A 14638-nucleotide genomic window follows, 5' to 3' on the forward strand; every position below is an offset into this window, starting at 1 on the left:
AAATCAGTCTAAATCTCAATATGGAATCAATGGTTGCTGTTATTACCGTAACTGTTGTGAGCGGGTTGCACCGATTGAAATTTTCTGGCCGATCACCGATTTAAAAAAAATTCCTGACCTGCCGATACAGATTTTTTAAATAACTGACAGCATACACCTTCAATGTTCCAATCTTATTTTATTGAAAACAAACAAGAATTTGTGCAACAGGTTATCCTGCAGACCTGTAATGCCATTTTTCACCAGATGTCTGGTGTTGAGTGTCCAGGAGAGGTCAGAGGAGATCTGGATGCCCAGGAATTGAATGTTCTCTACACGCTCCACTGCTTCCCCTCGTATGCACAGAGGGGCGTGTTCAGTTTTCCTGGACCTCCTGTAGTCCACTATAACCTCCTTGGTCTTGCTGGTGTTCAGAACAAGGCTGTTCCTCGAGCACCACAGCATCAGGTTCTGGACCTCCTCTCTGTAGTGGGTCTCATCGTTGTTGGAGATGTGACCCACCACAGTGGTGTCGTCCGCAAACTTCACAACCATTGTCAGATCAAGCTCAAAACCTCTAAATAAATCTGGGCAGGGAGTACGAGAGCAGCTCTTGATCCAAGCATTTAATACGTGACTATGGCCAACAGAGCAAGCGGTGGTTATGCTGGGCAGCCTCCAGACATGAATGTGTGCAATTGAGTGTGGAGCAAGGCGTTGCTGCAAACGACTCACATATTCGCCCTGCACCTTCTGAACCTCCTCCTAGAGCAACAATGACAATGACTACCAGAAGGCCTCAGATTTATGCCGTTCATCCGCTGCAAGCACACATTTCCTTTTTTTTATAATCAAGCACAAATGGATCCAGAGTCAATGGCAGAAACAGAGAGAAGAGATTAAAACATGTATGTTGTATTTGGAGGGATCTCTGTCTGCTTCCTCGTCACCACGTGGATGAATAATGCCGTAAATAAAGTTTGAAATACAATTTGTCCATAATGTATTTACAACAAAAACATCGGTTCAGATTTCAGAAACACTGTTCCAGAGAGATCACAGATACGTATGATGTGCTAGGGATTGGGTCACTCCTTCACTCTCTCATCAATTCACACCCTTCTTCATCTCATACATCCTTCATTCTCTTCTTCATAAGTGTTTTTGTCTTTGTCTGTCTGCAATGTGTTTAAAATGTCTTGCACATCTGTTGAGGCGAGACTCTAAAATCCAGGAATGATGTGCAAGAGGCCGGTTCTGCTGAGAGTTGGCAGAGGCACTCTGTCAACATAAAATACAATCAATCAATCAATCAAGTAATAGATCTGTGCAATTTTATTGGAGCAATGTCAGTTGTTGCTCTCTCTTCATCTGGAAGGAGAAAAACTGAAGTGGCTTGGATAGAGTAATCAAAGACAACCCTCGTTCTACCCCTGCAGGCAATGCATTTTAAGTGTCTGTTTTTTAAATTGGAAATAAAGACACCACTCATTTTCCTCAAACACGCATTTCACATCTGATTTTAAGCAAAGAGATCTAAAACTGCCGACAGACAACAATGGATTCTAGCTTCGTGAGTCTGTGTGGGGAATGATCTAAAGCAGGCATGGGCAAACTACGGCCCACGGGCCACAATGGGTTTTTTAATCCGGCCCGCCAAACTTGTCCAAATTATATCGTTAAATTACATTTTATTATAATTAAACCTTAATTCATTTCAATGCTGCCTGTAAAAGGCCAAATCCTTTCATGCAATGGCTTTTATGTGTTATTTATATTAGTTCACACAAACACTCCATCCATCCGTTCCTGGCCCGGCCCCTCTGTCAAATCTCCCGACCCCTTCAGTCCTTCAGAACTTGGTCCACTGTCACACAACCTCAAACCCACCGCCAAAAACCTGGGAGTTATAGTTCACTGTAATGTTAACTTCACCTCCTACATCAATTCAACTGTTCAAACTTACCTCCGAATAACCACTAAAGTAAAGCCCATGCTCCAACAGTCGGACCTGCAGAACGTAATCCACGCACTCATCTTCTCACGGCTCGATTGCTGCAGCTCGCTCCTGTCTGGCATCAACAGCAAATATCTGTCCCGCCTCCAACTGGTGCAGAACGCAACAGCTAGGCAACTTACTGGTTTGAGCAGACGACATCACATCATCCCAGTCTTCACTGCTTCACTGCACTGGCTGCCAGTTAAATTTAGAATTGATTTTAAGATTTTACTGATTACATTTAAGGCTCTCATGGGTCAGATGTATGGATGAAATTCATAAGACACATTCTGCGTCAGCTACACAGACACCCAGTTATATTTATGATTTATAAATGCCTTACGTGCAATGATCCTCCAGTGTAGCTACGCTCCATCATTACTGCTATGTGTCATCTTTTTATTATTGACAGAAGGTTAAACAAAGTAATAGTTTCCAGGTTCATAATGAAAGTTTCCAAATCAAAAAAATGTATCACCAGAGAGAGAGATGTGTTCAGACACTGGTAATATGCCCTGATCTACAATCTACGGCATTTGCTATCATCAGGATCTGTGTCTGGTGAGTTTTTCCAAAGCGAGTGTGTGTTGACAAATAGGGAATGTCATTCTGAGGGATAGCGATTTACTTGTGTGTGTGTATGTATCATGAACAAAGCACATGAATGACCTCAACAATCAGATGTAGCTTTGATTAGAGGCAGATATGCTGCAGCTGGTTTTGGATCAGAGATGGCAGGAGACATGGGGGTTTTCTCTTCTTCAAGTTCAATTCATTTGTAGACATAAACAAAGCTGTGGTTTGTGTTTAACGCCACAGAATTTAGAACATATTTGAATTAGAACCATTATCAACATTAGAACGTCAATTCTGGAGGGATACAATTTGACATTTTAGGATTTTTTTTGCAAGGTATGCTCACATATTACCTACATATTCTCACAACAGACAATTCTAGCAAGTAATTACTGCAGTCTGAGACCCAAGTGTTTATTCAAATAACACATACTGTTTTATTTTAAAAATGCCTCAACAATGTAAATTGATTTCATTGGCCCTGCTTTCTATCGGCTGGACAGTTAAACAAACCTTTAATGGTGTCATCGTGACCTTCCTGTCACACTGATCCTCCGGCGGCATCGTGAGCCAAATGTGGCGATGCAGACCACGGGTGCTCAAACTGACTCGGGCAGATGTTTTTACTTTGATAATGCATAATGGGCCAACTTTGTTGAAGCCATGACTCTCAAGCTATCTACTGTGTCCACTTCTGCACAAAATTAACACACGTCAAAACTGAAAGACCTGCTTTTCCAGACTGTGGGAGGGGAATGACATCTTGAAAGAAGAAATAGAGAGATGGAATTTCAAAACTGTACAAGGACAACAATTAGTCAAGAAGCTGAGGAGAGGAAAACATTTATAACAATCTCCAGATTTCTCCCAGAGTTTTATGAAATGAAGCCTTTGTGGTTTGCAGAAGGATAACGTTTCTTTTCAAGCACTGGCGGCACACAAATGTATTGCAGTAACAACACATTGCCTGACAGTAGCTCACAAAACTGTTATCTCTTCAGATCACGTGCCTTCGTTCTATATTTCCTTTGTTCTTCATCCAGGAATGGGGTGTCAGCAAACATTTTAAAGACGCACCTCGGGCTCACGTCTTCCTGGCTAGGGTTGCACCAATTAGACATATTTCCATGCAGTCCAGGACAAGGACATTCACTTTACTAAATAAAGACCTACGGCTCACTTGTACAAGTGTAAATAAATTAAGATATTTCTTTCAGAAAATCGTAATTAAAACTAGCAAAGCACTCAGAGAGCGCAGACCTCCGCCAAGCAGCTCATTCCCCTCCTAATTGGATTTATGCCATCCACACCAAAAGGTGATTTTTGAATCCGTGAATGGGGTTTTCAATGTTAAAATGTAATAAATATTTTTCCTGACCTCATTCTGGATCAGATCAAGAAGACATTTTGCATGATTGGACCATTTTATGACTGACTTTTGGTGAATGAATTGAATGCATATTTTATAAGTAAATAGGAACATTCAGATTTATTTGTATCGGGACAGCATCCGGATCCATTACGGATGAAATTCAGTGGTAACATAGAGGTCTCTACCCTACATGACTGTGTCAAATTCCATAAACATTGGTCAATAATCAACTGAGATACTGAAGAACAAATTCTAAAGCTCCATTGACTGCAATGATAAAGATAATTTCAAAGCAATCCATAATCCAGGATCTCTTCTGAATCATCACCAAAATATAACCATCTGTTTCTCCTATCATTCCCAACATTTCCGAAATAGTTGATCAAGATCCGTATGTAACTTGTTGAGTTATGTTGCTAATAGGCAGACAGACAGACAAACAAACAAACCAACGCATTATATAACCCTCGCCTCGCCGGAGGTAACAATTATGACAAGTACTGGAGGTGACAAGAAACTAAAGCAGATGAGGGACCAGTCTCCTTCTCTTCCTACCAATTCCACCCGTCAGAGATTAGATTCCTCTGGCAAAGACCGCCCTGCTTGAGGAACAGCGTTTTTGGAATAATCAACTATACAGCAATGACATACATATAAACAAACCATCTTGACCACTGTGTCTCATGATCTTCCTCAAAGCCGCTTGCACATTTCATGCATACATGCAAAGTATACAACTGGCACTTAACTACACACTAGGACAGGCATGGGAAAACTAAGGCCCGCGGGCCATATGCGGCCCATTGGTCTTTTTAATCCGGCCCACCGAACTTGTCCAAATTATATCATTAGATTACATTTTATTATTATTATACCTCATTCACTTTACCTTGTCCCTGTAATTTGTACACTGAGCCTTGCATATTCATGCTTTGCTCGCTGTAAAAGGCCAAATCCTTTCAGAATGGCTTTTACGTGTCATTTATATTAGTTCAAACAAACACTAGGAGATAGTGAATTTTACGGAGGAAAGGATATGTATTGAAAAATGAGACGATTCAAATATAATTTGAAAGGATACGCAGTAGAAGAAAGGGAGAAATAGGATTTGGAGACCTGGTCGGTGAGAATATCTTTAAAACAGCTGTGCAACCCAAGCCAGGACTCTGATCATATTTTCCCCTTGACTTCATTATGCACTCGGCTTCCAGTTTTGACACCTCTTTCTGCAATCAACTGCAGTGATGTAGCCATGTGCTCACAGTTCAAGGATTTACTGACAACACTCACAAGCAACCTCGGTTATTAAACTGTAGAATGGCTCCAAAATAGTGAAGCTCTGACAAGGTTTGCCAACATTTGTCAATCTGTTGGTTGCCATTTATTTTCTCAGGGTTGTAAATCTGTAATTAACTGGATAAGCTAACATCATACAAGTTTTGCTTTTTGTTATATAATATTTGTCAAAGTTAATTTAAGCATGGAACTGATCATTTTTCTAGGTGAGGGTCATGTGAGGTTATTTTCTTATGTCTGGGTAAGAACCTGGAAGGAACTTTGTCTATGACTGCAGTATCACAAACACTGGAAATGATGGAAATAGAGTTGGAATCACACCATTGCAATGAAACAATCTATTTCGCCACTAAAATGTTGACCTCTCTTGTAGTTTATTTGTCAGGACATCTCACATCAGAGCTTCATATCCTAACACTTACAAAATGAAGCTGGATGGAATCCCAGCAATCACAATGATATATTGGATTTAACACATAATTTAGATGCATCTTCATAAAAAGATTTTAATCTGTAATCAATAACCTGACTGGAGATGCTCCATAATTTCATAATAGATATCATTGTTCCAAGTTTCCATAGCCTCCAAGGTAAACTGACTGTATACCTGAATACCTTCAACAGCTGCAGAGTTTAACACCACAAGCAGCAAAACCTGCATCCACTTAACAAACGTGTTTTTATTTACAGAACAATATAGCAATTATTCAAGACTATCATGACCAATGAGATTTTTTTTTACCATTTGCTAGCTGTAATCAACAAATCTTGGAGTATTAAAATTTAAATGGATATAATTATGTTTGAAGAAATGGCTGTTTCACATTGCTATTGTGTGGTACTGCTTAAAACCACTTTCCAATGTGCAATGATTCCCAACTTTTGGAAGAAAAGCATTCATTCTTCACATTAAAAAAAAAAAGATGGAAAAAGAGGACAAAAGCAAATTAACGTTGCACTCTATAATCAAACATGATTTAAAATGATACATGTTCAAACAATAACACTCACAGAACCCAGTTTTAAAATCAGCATTGAAATAGAAAAGGCTTTGTGAAAGTGCTAGGCTGCATTTGTCTTGACTCAAATTTTAATTGCCTCACAATGCCAACTGTAATCACTGAGTCTTTCACAAGGAACTTTAACATCAGTTGCTCAGAAGAGGCCAAATGCACAAAAACAATGCCGTACATTGTATGGCATTTCATGGCCTACATGACACTCTTAACATGGCCTAAACTTATCTATACATGTCACCTCAATGTATAATTGTGATCCATCTGACAAAACCTATGACTGGAGAAGATCAGGGACTATTTGACCTGCAAGTAGACTGATTTGCAAGCATTCAAGCATAGACGTCAAAAAGTTTTTTTTTTTTTTCCGAGTTAGCATTCAACTGATTTTTTTCCCCCACTCATTGCTTCTCATTGCTTCTCACCCTGGACACGGCCTGTTTGACCCTCTCCCCTCAGACAGGAGGTTCTGGTCCATCTGGACCTGAACCTCCTTCCACAAGAACAGTTTCTTTCCCTCTGCAGTAAGACTCATGAACACTTCATAACTACAGTTCATGCCATTTGCACGGCACTTGCATGTGACGTCCACATGTTGCTGCTAAGGGACATCTGTAAATCCAGCCTTGATGCTGCCGTTTTCTGGTACATTTTTATATTTATAAATATAATATATTAGCTTAGTCTAGTTTTATTGTGATTTTATGTTTCGTGTTGCACATTGGCACTGAGAAAATGTCCTAGTTTGTGAATCCTTTTTGCTGACAATGGCAATAAAACCTCTTCAGGATTCTGATGTCCAGAGGAGAGACAGGGACAATATCGGTAGAAGGATGCTGAGGATGGAACTGCCAGGGAACAGGGCTAGAGGACGACCCAGGAGAAGATATGTGGACGTAGTGAGGGAGGACATGAGAGTGGCTGGTGTTGGGGAGGACGATGCAAAGGACAGGGTGAAGTGGAGAACATTGATTTGCTGTGGCAACCCCTTTAGTAGCTAGCTGTGCTAGCTATAGCCACCTCATTAACCGATAATGAGGTGTGACTTATGATTCTCAGCTGTGATAGTCACTTTCATCAAGGGGATAATTAAATCTTTCAATAAACAGATCTAAAATTCATACATCTCAAATGGCATGCTGTCCAATATAAATAGATGAATCCCATCCAGGCTGACTCTGACTTATATTGCGTTGACTATTCAACCAGTGACAAGAGGAAAAAAATACTGAATAACAGGCTGTTCAAGAGGCTTTCAGAAAGACATTGCTCACGGCTCTTCTCAAGTACCAGTCCACAAAGAACATACTGTTGTTCTGGCCAATAAAACTCAGCAGTGACTTTATGCGCAAGTCAAGACAAATAAAAGGTCTGGCATTGAAGCATTTGGAAATAAATTATTAGTATTATATGCGCTCCTTTCTCAGTGGTAATTGAGACGTACTGATGGTGAAACTTGCAAGCTTTCAAGTGGATTAACAAAAAAGGTCAAATTACTCAAAATCTAGGTGAGATTTCCTCAATCTAGATGTGTCTGGATTATGGTGGAAATGATGAATGGATCAAATACTTGTGTGAGTGCTAAATCGAACAGATTTTTTTATTCTGGGACGCAATACTTCTTGGATTGCATGAAGACCAGAAGCAAGAGCAAGTGGCAAGCTTGTTTATATTCAATGTTCAAAAAACAACAACTTCCAAACACATCTAAAACTCATCAAGCAACAATTTCACACATTTCCTCTGACCACGATCCTACTTCCTTTCGCCTCCAGTCGGCCAACCCCAGCTAATCACTTTCAGGTTCTAGTTGCTTAATACTTTCCTTTTACTCAACAAAAAAGCAAATAAGATCATTTTCCAACGTGTCAAACCATACCCTTCAGCAAATCAACCCCCCCCGGGGCCCCCCAATGCATGCCTTACCTCAAAGACTTCCTCATCGAGGATTCTGGTGCCAAAGACTGTAATGCCCTCTGTGTCAATGACAGCCTGGTCGCTCCTGCCGAGGGGCCTGACGACCTTCTTCTTACAGTCCACAATGATAGTGACACTCTTCTTCTCCACACTGATAGCCACACGATGCCATCTGTGCAACAAGGGAGGTGAAAAGCAGATCAGAAATGCCACTAGACTGGATCTTTCTGTCTATTCAAGAAAACCTGCACAGCCTGCAGTGAATGGTAAAACTCTCATAATCAGAATGGACACAGTAACCTGACTGTATATTTACTTTGGCATTGTTTTGGATCTAATTCATGACATATAATCAATGACAATTAATGCAGCCTCATAATCAATGACAATTATTTCAAGACATTTCTGGTGAGGATTTATGCCAATCATTGATGATTCTGTTGCACAATAATTTGTACGAGCGTTTCTTACTTACTTATTTACTGCTGTAAATAGTTTTGGAATGAACAGGGTGTCATTAAAGCACTGCCAAAAGGCAAATGTATTTGCCTTCACTGTCTGACTGGTTCCACATGGATCAATAACTGAATAAACAAAGCATGGTCAGAAACCCTCACAGCTGCATCTCAGTATAGCAGAACAGAAGAGTTGAGTAAGATCTGAGTGAGATAATTCACTAATGATGAGCGAGACACAGAGAAATTAACTCAGGCTTCATGACATAAAATGATACGAAGCGGAGAACCAGTAGGAAATCTGCCTTCCTCATGTTACCTCCAGCAGACTCAAGCCTGCTTGAGAAAAAGTCCATTACTTACTTGCCATCCGCAAGGTTGATGGAGTGGAACAGGGGGTATTCCTCAGGGGCAGGTTTGCCATACTGGTCCTCATACAGGAAGACGGGGCCACGGCCCACTTCCACGCCGAGCTGCTGGATGCCTTGCTGGTTGTACACAGACAGCAGGAAGGACTGGAGGCCAGCCTTTGGCTTGATGGTAAACAGGACGGAGAAATCTTCTGGGAAAACTCCCCCTGTAGGCGGAACAGGCAGCAGGCAGGTTGGTTAAGACATGAAATCTTGGTAAGTGCACATTTTTTTGTTTGGGACTGTGCAGAATTGCTACGTTATCTTAAGTCGCAGTAGTTTTACATTTAATTAACTCCTTCGGTAATTTTGGGTCACAAGTGTTTTTTTTTTCTCATTTCAGAAGATCCTGCAGAGACATGTTATTGCATACCTTCCTCTTATAACTAAAGCTGAACAATTTATTTATGTTAAATGACAATCTTTCATGTGCTTTTCGGAAAAAACAATGAAGCTCCACAGGCTTGAATAGTGATGAGAATAAGCTGCATTAAATAAGAACCGGAGTACGGGCTCACATGTCCCACTCGTTCACTATCTTCCACTGATACTATAAACTAGGGTGATTGCATTGAAAGGAACAAATAGATGCCTGGCAATTTTATAAGATGAATTACTGTCTTTTCACATTTAAGAGTGAGGAAAGAAAGGAGTGTCTAAAGGTTGTGTCTAGACAACTGGACCTGGAGAAGTGTTTATTAAGGAAGCTGAAAGCGACATTGGCATCCACTGAAAGGTCTCGTGGTGCATGCAGCTTGATTCAGTGACAAAATAACACTGATCAAACACATGTCCAATTAGTTTGACTGAGGACATTTCGACACTGTGCTTCTATTGCACCTCCTCCCCTCTCAAGCCCTCAAATTTCCATTACTGAAAGTGCAAAGTGCGAGTTTAAGCCAGGAACGTAGTCCTACCTCGTTATTCGAATTTTTTTTATTTTGTCTTCAGCCCAAAACAAGCCCCGGCAGGTTTCGCCGTGCGAACCGAACGCAGCGTACCGCCAGGGATCCAGCTCGACGACAGGAACTTAATTGACAAGATCAGTTGACTCGGCATCAAAACAAATAAATATTCCTTGCAGTTTATAAACTGTGGCTTTCCCTTAAAGGTTTCTCTTCTGATTTGAGTCATATGTTTTCTTGACATTTCATACACTAAGTGTTGAGTGACTCTCATTCACTATTGGCTCTGAAGAGCCTCCAACGTGTTCATGGGCGTTATGTAGGAAACAACTGCTGAAAGTCTGCTTTCAAGCAGACATGAGAGTGTGGTGATGTGGGTTTTTTTTCTTTGTTGCTATTTCACTTTGCTTATTTTTTTACTTGGTCCTTCAGAATATAAATCTCTGGTCAAACCTGTACCTTCATGTCTATAGAACATAATTTGTAGCCTTGATACACACTTTTTATGTCATGTTATTTATATCAGTGCATCACTGAGTTCTATTTTGCAGCACCAAATCGGAACCGTCTCGAGCCTAATCCTCTGCTCCTGATCAACAGAAAAGGACGTTACCTGGGAAAAGCTGTTTGGTTGGAGAGCTGATCTGAGCATTCTTTCCAACTCTGTAAGCAACGTCAGGTTTGGATCCTCTCCGAACTGTGCAGTAGCCTGTAGTTTTCCGTACTCCTTCAGGAGAGCTCTGGAAGTCTAGAGCCTTCAGTACATCTATTGGTTCAGCTGTGGAGACAGAGCAAAATAATGTATTGCAGTGAGCATTTTACATAACCAATTTATTTATGGTAGCAAAGAATAAATAAAAAGTCCATAACAATAGTGCTGAGTCAACCTATTTTGGTGGTGTTAGTCTTGCCTGTGTTTTTAAGGGCCTTTGTTTTTGAATTGCATGAATTTTACTTTAATTGGGGTACGTAAAAATGTGGCTCAATGTTTAAATTTTATAAATTGTTATGTGATGCATTAATTTGCGGTTGTACAAAGGAAAAAACATAAACTTGCTTAATCCTGACTCAGCTTTATGGCCTCGTTTCACTCTTGAAATGTTAATGTCAAAGCAAATTATGAAGAAGCCGCTGGAAAAACATGACGAGTGCCTGATGAATAGAGAAATTGGGCATTCAATTAACAACTAATGCCAAGGGGTTAATTGCTGCATATGCTGGTGATATATAAAAATAAAGACATTTAGTTGGAACATCAATGACAACACACAACATCCCAATGCAACAATTATAATGATCTGAGACAACAGAGGGAAATGATCTATATTAGCAAGCATTAGTGTACATGTTGTAAAAGCTGTAAGTGTATCGTAGGCATAATTCAACAATTTACAGAATACCTAATAGGACATGGCATTTTGATGTTCTTACACCCTTTGCCTGCACTGGGACAGCTGCCCAAGTGTTTGTACTGGTTTATGAGCTGCCTTGGTTGGGGAGCAGCCGCAACGCTAGGAACCAGTCAGCAGACATAATTGACCCCTCGCTGCAGCCACTGTTGCCCCTTAGCCAAAAACAACAGCATCTATGTGGCAATAAATCTAATTGCTGTTGATCAGCAGGTCTTTAGAATAAAGTGAACACAGAGCGGGGGTGCAGATTTACAAACTTCTTAACACTAACTGCCTCTTTTGCATCCACAGACCTGGACCTCAGGGGTGAAACTGCGGAGCAGTGCAGCCATAAACACCGCTTCTCCTTTTCCTCCCTCTTGCAATCGTCTTGCTTTAATTGCTGAGACATTTAGTCTTTACTCACAGTGCGCCTCTTCCGGTCGGTCTGTAGCCATTTTCCTCTTAAATCGTTGTCTCTCCAATTCAACACAAGCCATGTCATCTGTAAGTATGATTATGGGGACGCTTAATTGGTTTTAAGACTAGAGTTTATCAACAGGGGTGTTGACGTACAGTACAGTGTCATCCAAGATTTTGCACGTCTCCCTGAGGCAGTGGTATTTTAATGCACTAAAAGTCAATATTAATTATGTCCGTATGAAGGTCCTGGGGGGTTGGGGAGGTGGGCATGTGTTAACAACCACAACGGAAGTGTAAAGTGAAAACTTTGTCTGACCACACTTCCTTTTCGTGGCTTTGTTTTTTATTTTTCCCCGGTGTTTTCAGAATCCCTGTTTTATTTGTATTTTTTACGTATTTACAGATTACTCATTTCCACAGTACGCCGTACTGCTCAAAAATCTGATGGCGAAACCGTATTATTTGGCAGGTATGAAGTTGGCTTCTGACTTGTATTCTATTGTTATGACAGTATAGCTGTATCAATACCTTTCTACCCACAATTTGTGCAGCTGCCTCACAATTTAATGACAGATGTAATGTCACATACAATAACTTTGCTGTACACCATTGCTGTAATGAACTAAGTATTATATAAAGCATTATATAAACATACCTGTCAACCCCTTTTTACTGCCAGCCATACTCGGGACCCTTTAAAGGGGACATATTATGAAAAACTCACTTTTTCGATCTTTCTACACAACTAATTTGGTGGGTTTGGGTCTGTATCAAACCAAAAACGGCTAAATAAATCATCCAATCAATCCTGCATAGTTTGTGTAGTTCTGTAATCAAGTCCAGAAATGCTTCTGGAAGAAATCGAACTTACTGTGACGTCACAGTACGAAAACATGCACAAGATGTGCGTGCACATGCAATGAACTTAGTTTCGTTTCCTTTTCAGAGGCTTTTCTGACAGAACTGTTTGAGACAGAAATGACGGACGCTGTCCTGCAGCATCTGTGTGCTATTTTGACCGTCACATATATTTTATATAAGTGTCTGGGAACTGCTTTAACTTGATTTAGAGGAATCAGAGAGACAATTTCTTTTTTTTTGTATTCATTTTGTAGAAAATCTTCCCAAACCAGGAAGATAATTAGGTCAAGAGGTACATACTAGGTAAACCAAAACAGTTATTGCAGGTAGTGAGAAACTTTAATTGAATATAATGAAAGGAATAGTGTATCTGAATTATAAAATATCTGTATTTTGGCCACATGTTTCCTTTACATGCGACATTTGCAATATAGACTACAAGAGATCTGGATGAAATTGGAGATCCCCACCCGACATGATTGTGTCAAATTCCATAAACATCTGTCAATAATCAACCAAGATCAAGCGCCATTGACTGCAATGTTAATGGAAATTTCAAAGTGATCCAGAATCCAGGATGTCTTCTGGAGCACCACCAAAATCTGATCATCTCTTCCTGGTAAGATTCCCAATATTTCCTGGGAAATGTCATCAAGATCCGTCCTTAACATTTTGAGTTATGTTGCAGACAGACAGACAGACAGTCAGACAGACATACAGACAGCGAGAAAGGCAACGGCAAAAACGTGGCAGAGGTAATTATAGTGAAAGGAATTGTATTATGAAAATATGTCTGTTTACACTTGCTGGAAGTCATGTGTGACACGAAGCCAGGAAGTGTTGATTGTGCTGTTCCTGTTGGTTTTTAGTGACCAGGAGGGGGTCTGGTGGGTGGAGTTATAAATCCACATGCTGAACCCATTATGGCAATGGCACCACTCCCTGTACTCCCCCCTAACTAAAACATCCATGAGACTAAACGGAGAAGGCCCCATCCCTGCAGCTACTTCTCTTGTGACAAATAATAAATAGAAATCAGCTCAAGTGGTGAAATAAACCTGCTTCTTTGAAACACATACATGCTGGGGGATCGTGTCTCCAGCTCACACTCATTTGAAATTCTGCACATGGGTTCTTAAAGTGATGGAAAGTTGTTGTTGTCATTGTTGTTTTTATTCTGATAAGGGTATGGAACATCTGAAGCTACAGAGCTTGACTTTAAATGGGTAAAAGTTGTATCAAGCTGGCTGTATATCAGGAAATCAAAGTAGAATTGATTTGTCTTTCTGTTAAATTCATGCCCACATTGACGTTAATCAAAATAAAGAATAAATAGCCTTCATGCACAAATAACAGCCATTATCACAGTATGCTTTAGTCGTTAATACTACCCGATTGACTTCTGTCTGTACCAAATGGCAATTTTTACGTCACACCAAATGCCTCATAAAAAGGAGAATAATCTGTGGCTTTTCTGAATGTTGTCTGTCCCAAGGACGCAGCTACTGGTTTCTGAAAAAAACGAAGGAAAACTTGTACTAAAGGTCTCTTTGTTTCTAAAAGCCTTTCTACATTAGTGCATACCTACAGGCCTCATATATTCCAGATGTACTGAATTTGCGAGGACACCCCCCACCCCACCCGACTACACACACATGGATGCACGCGCGCGCACACACCCACACCCACACTCTTTCGTCCCTCTTCTTTCTGCAAGCACCGCTTCACAGAAGCCCTACAAAAACAGACAGCCTCCCAAAAACCATTAAAGATGCTAAATGAATCGGCACATCTCCTTTAAAGTATTTCAGCCTTGAAGGTTTAAGCCAGTATCCTATATCACCAACACATCTTAAAAAATAGAGACACCCAAAAAGAAGACCATATTCTAATGACATGGAAGAAAGCCACAAGAGAGAAGAGCTCTCTCACGCTAGATCTACCAGACAAGCCGCAGCCTTATCCGAGGTACAATTTGTCAGCCTCTCTGATTTTTAATGACACATCTTCCAGACTGCTGTCGGGACGACTGATATAC

The 14638-nt window shown here is 40.4% G+C and overlaps 1 protein-coding gene across 1 annotated transcript in view; it reads right to left on the bottom strand.

Annotated features, from left to right (window-relative positions):
• LOC137904485 (collagen alpha-1(XI) chain-like) overlaps window positions 1–14638 on the bottom strand; it is a 66546-nt gene that overhangs the window by 50009 nt on the left and 1899 nt on the right. The window contains exons 2-4 of the mRNA XM_068748671.1: window positions 10539–10703; window positions 8974–9187; window positions 8165–8327 (exon numbers count right to left, since the gene is read on the bottom strand). Coding sequence (XP_068604772.1) covers window positions 8165–8327; window positions 8974–9187; window positions 10539–10703 — 542 coding nt within the window. The remainder of the gene's footprint in view (window positions 1–8164; window positions 8328–8973; window positions 9188–10538; window positions 10704–14638) is intronic.

Source organism: Brachionichthys hirsutus, chromosome 15 (genome assembly GCF_040956055.1).
Source record: "Brachionichthys hirsutus isolate HB-005 chromosome 15, CSIRO-AGI_Bhir_v1, whole genome shotgun sequence".
Classification (NCBI taxonomy): domain Eukaryota; kingdom Metazoa; phylum Chordata; class Actinopteri; order Lophiiformes; family Brachionichthyidae; genus Brachionichthys; species Brachionichthys hirsutus.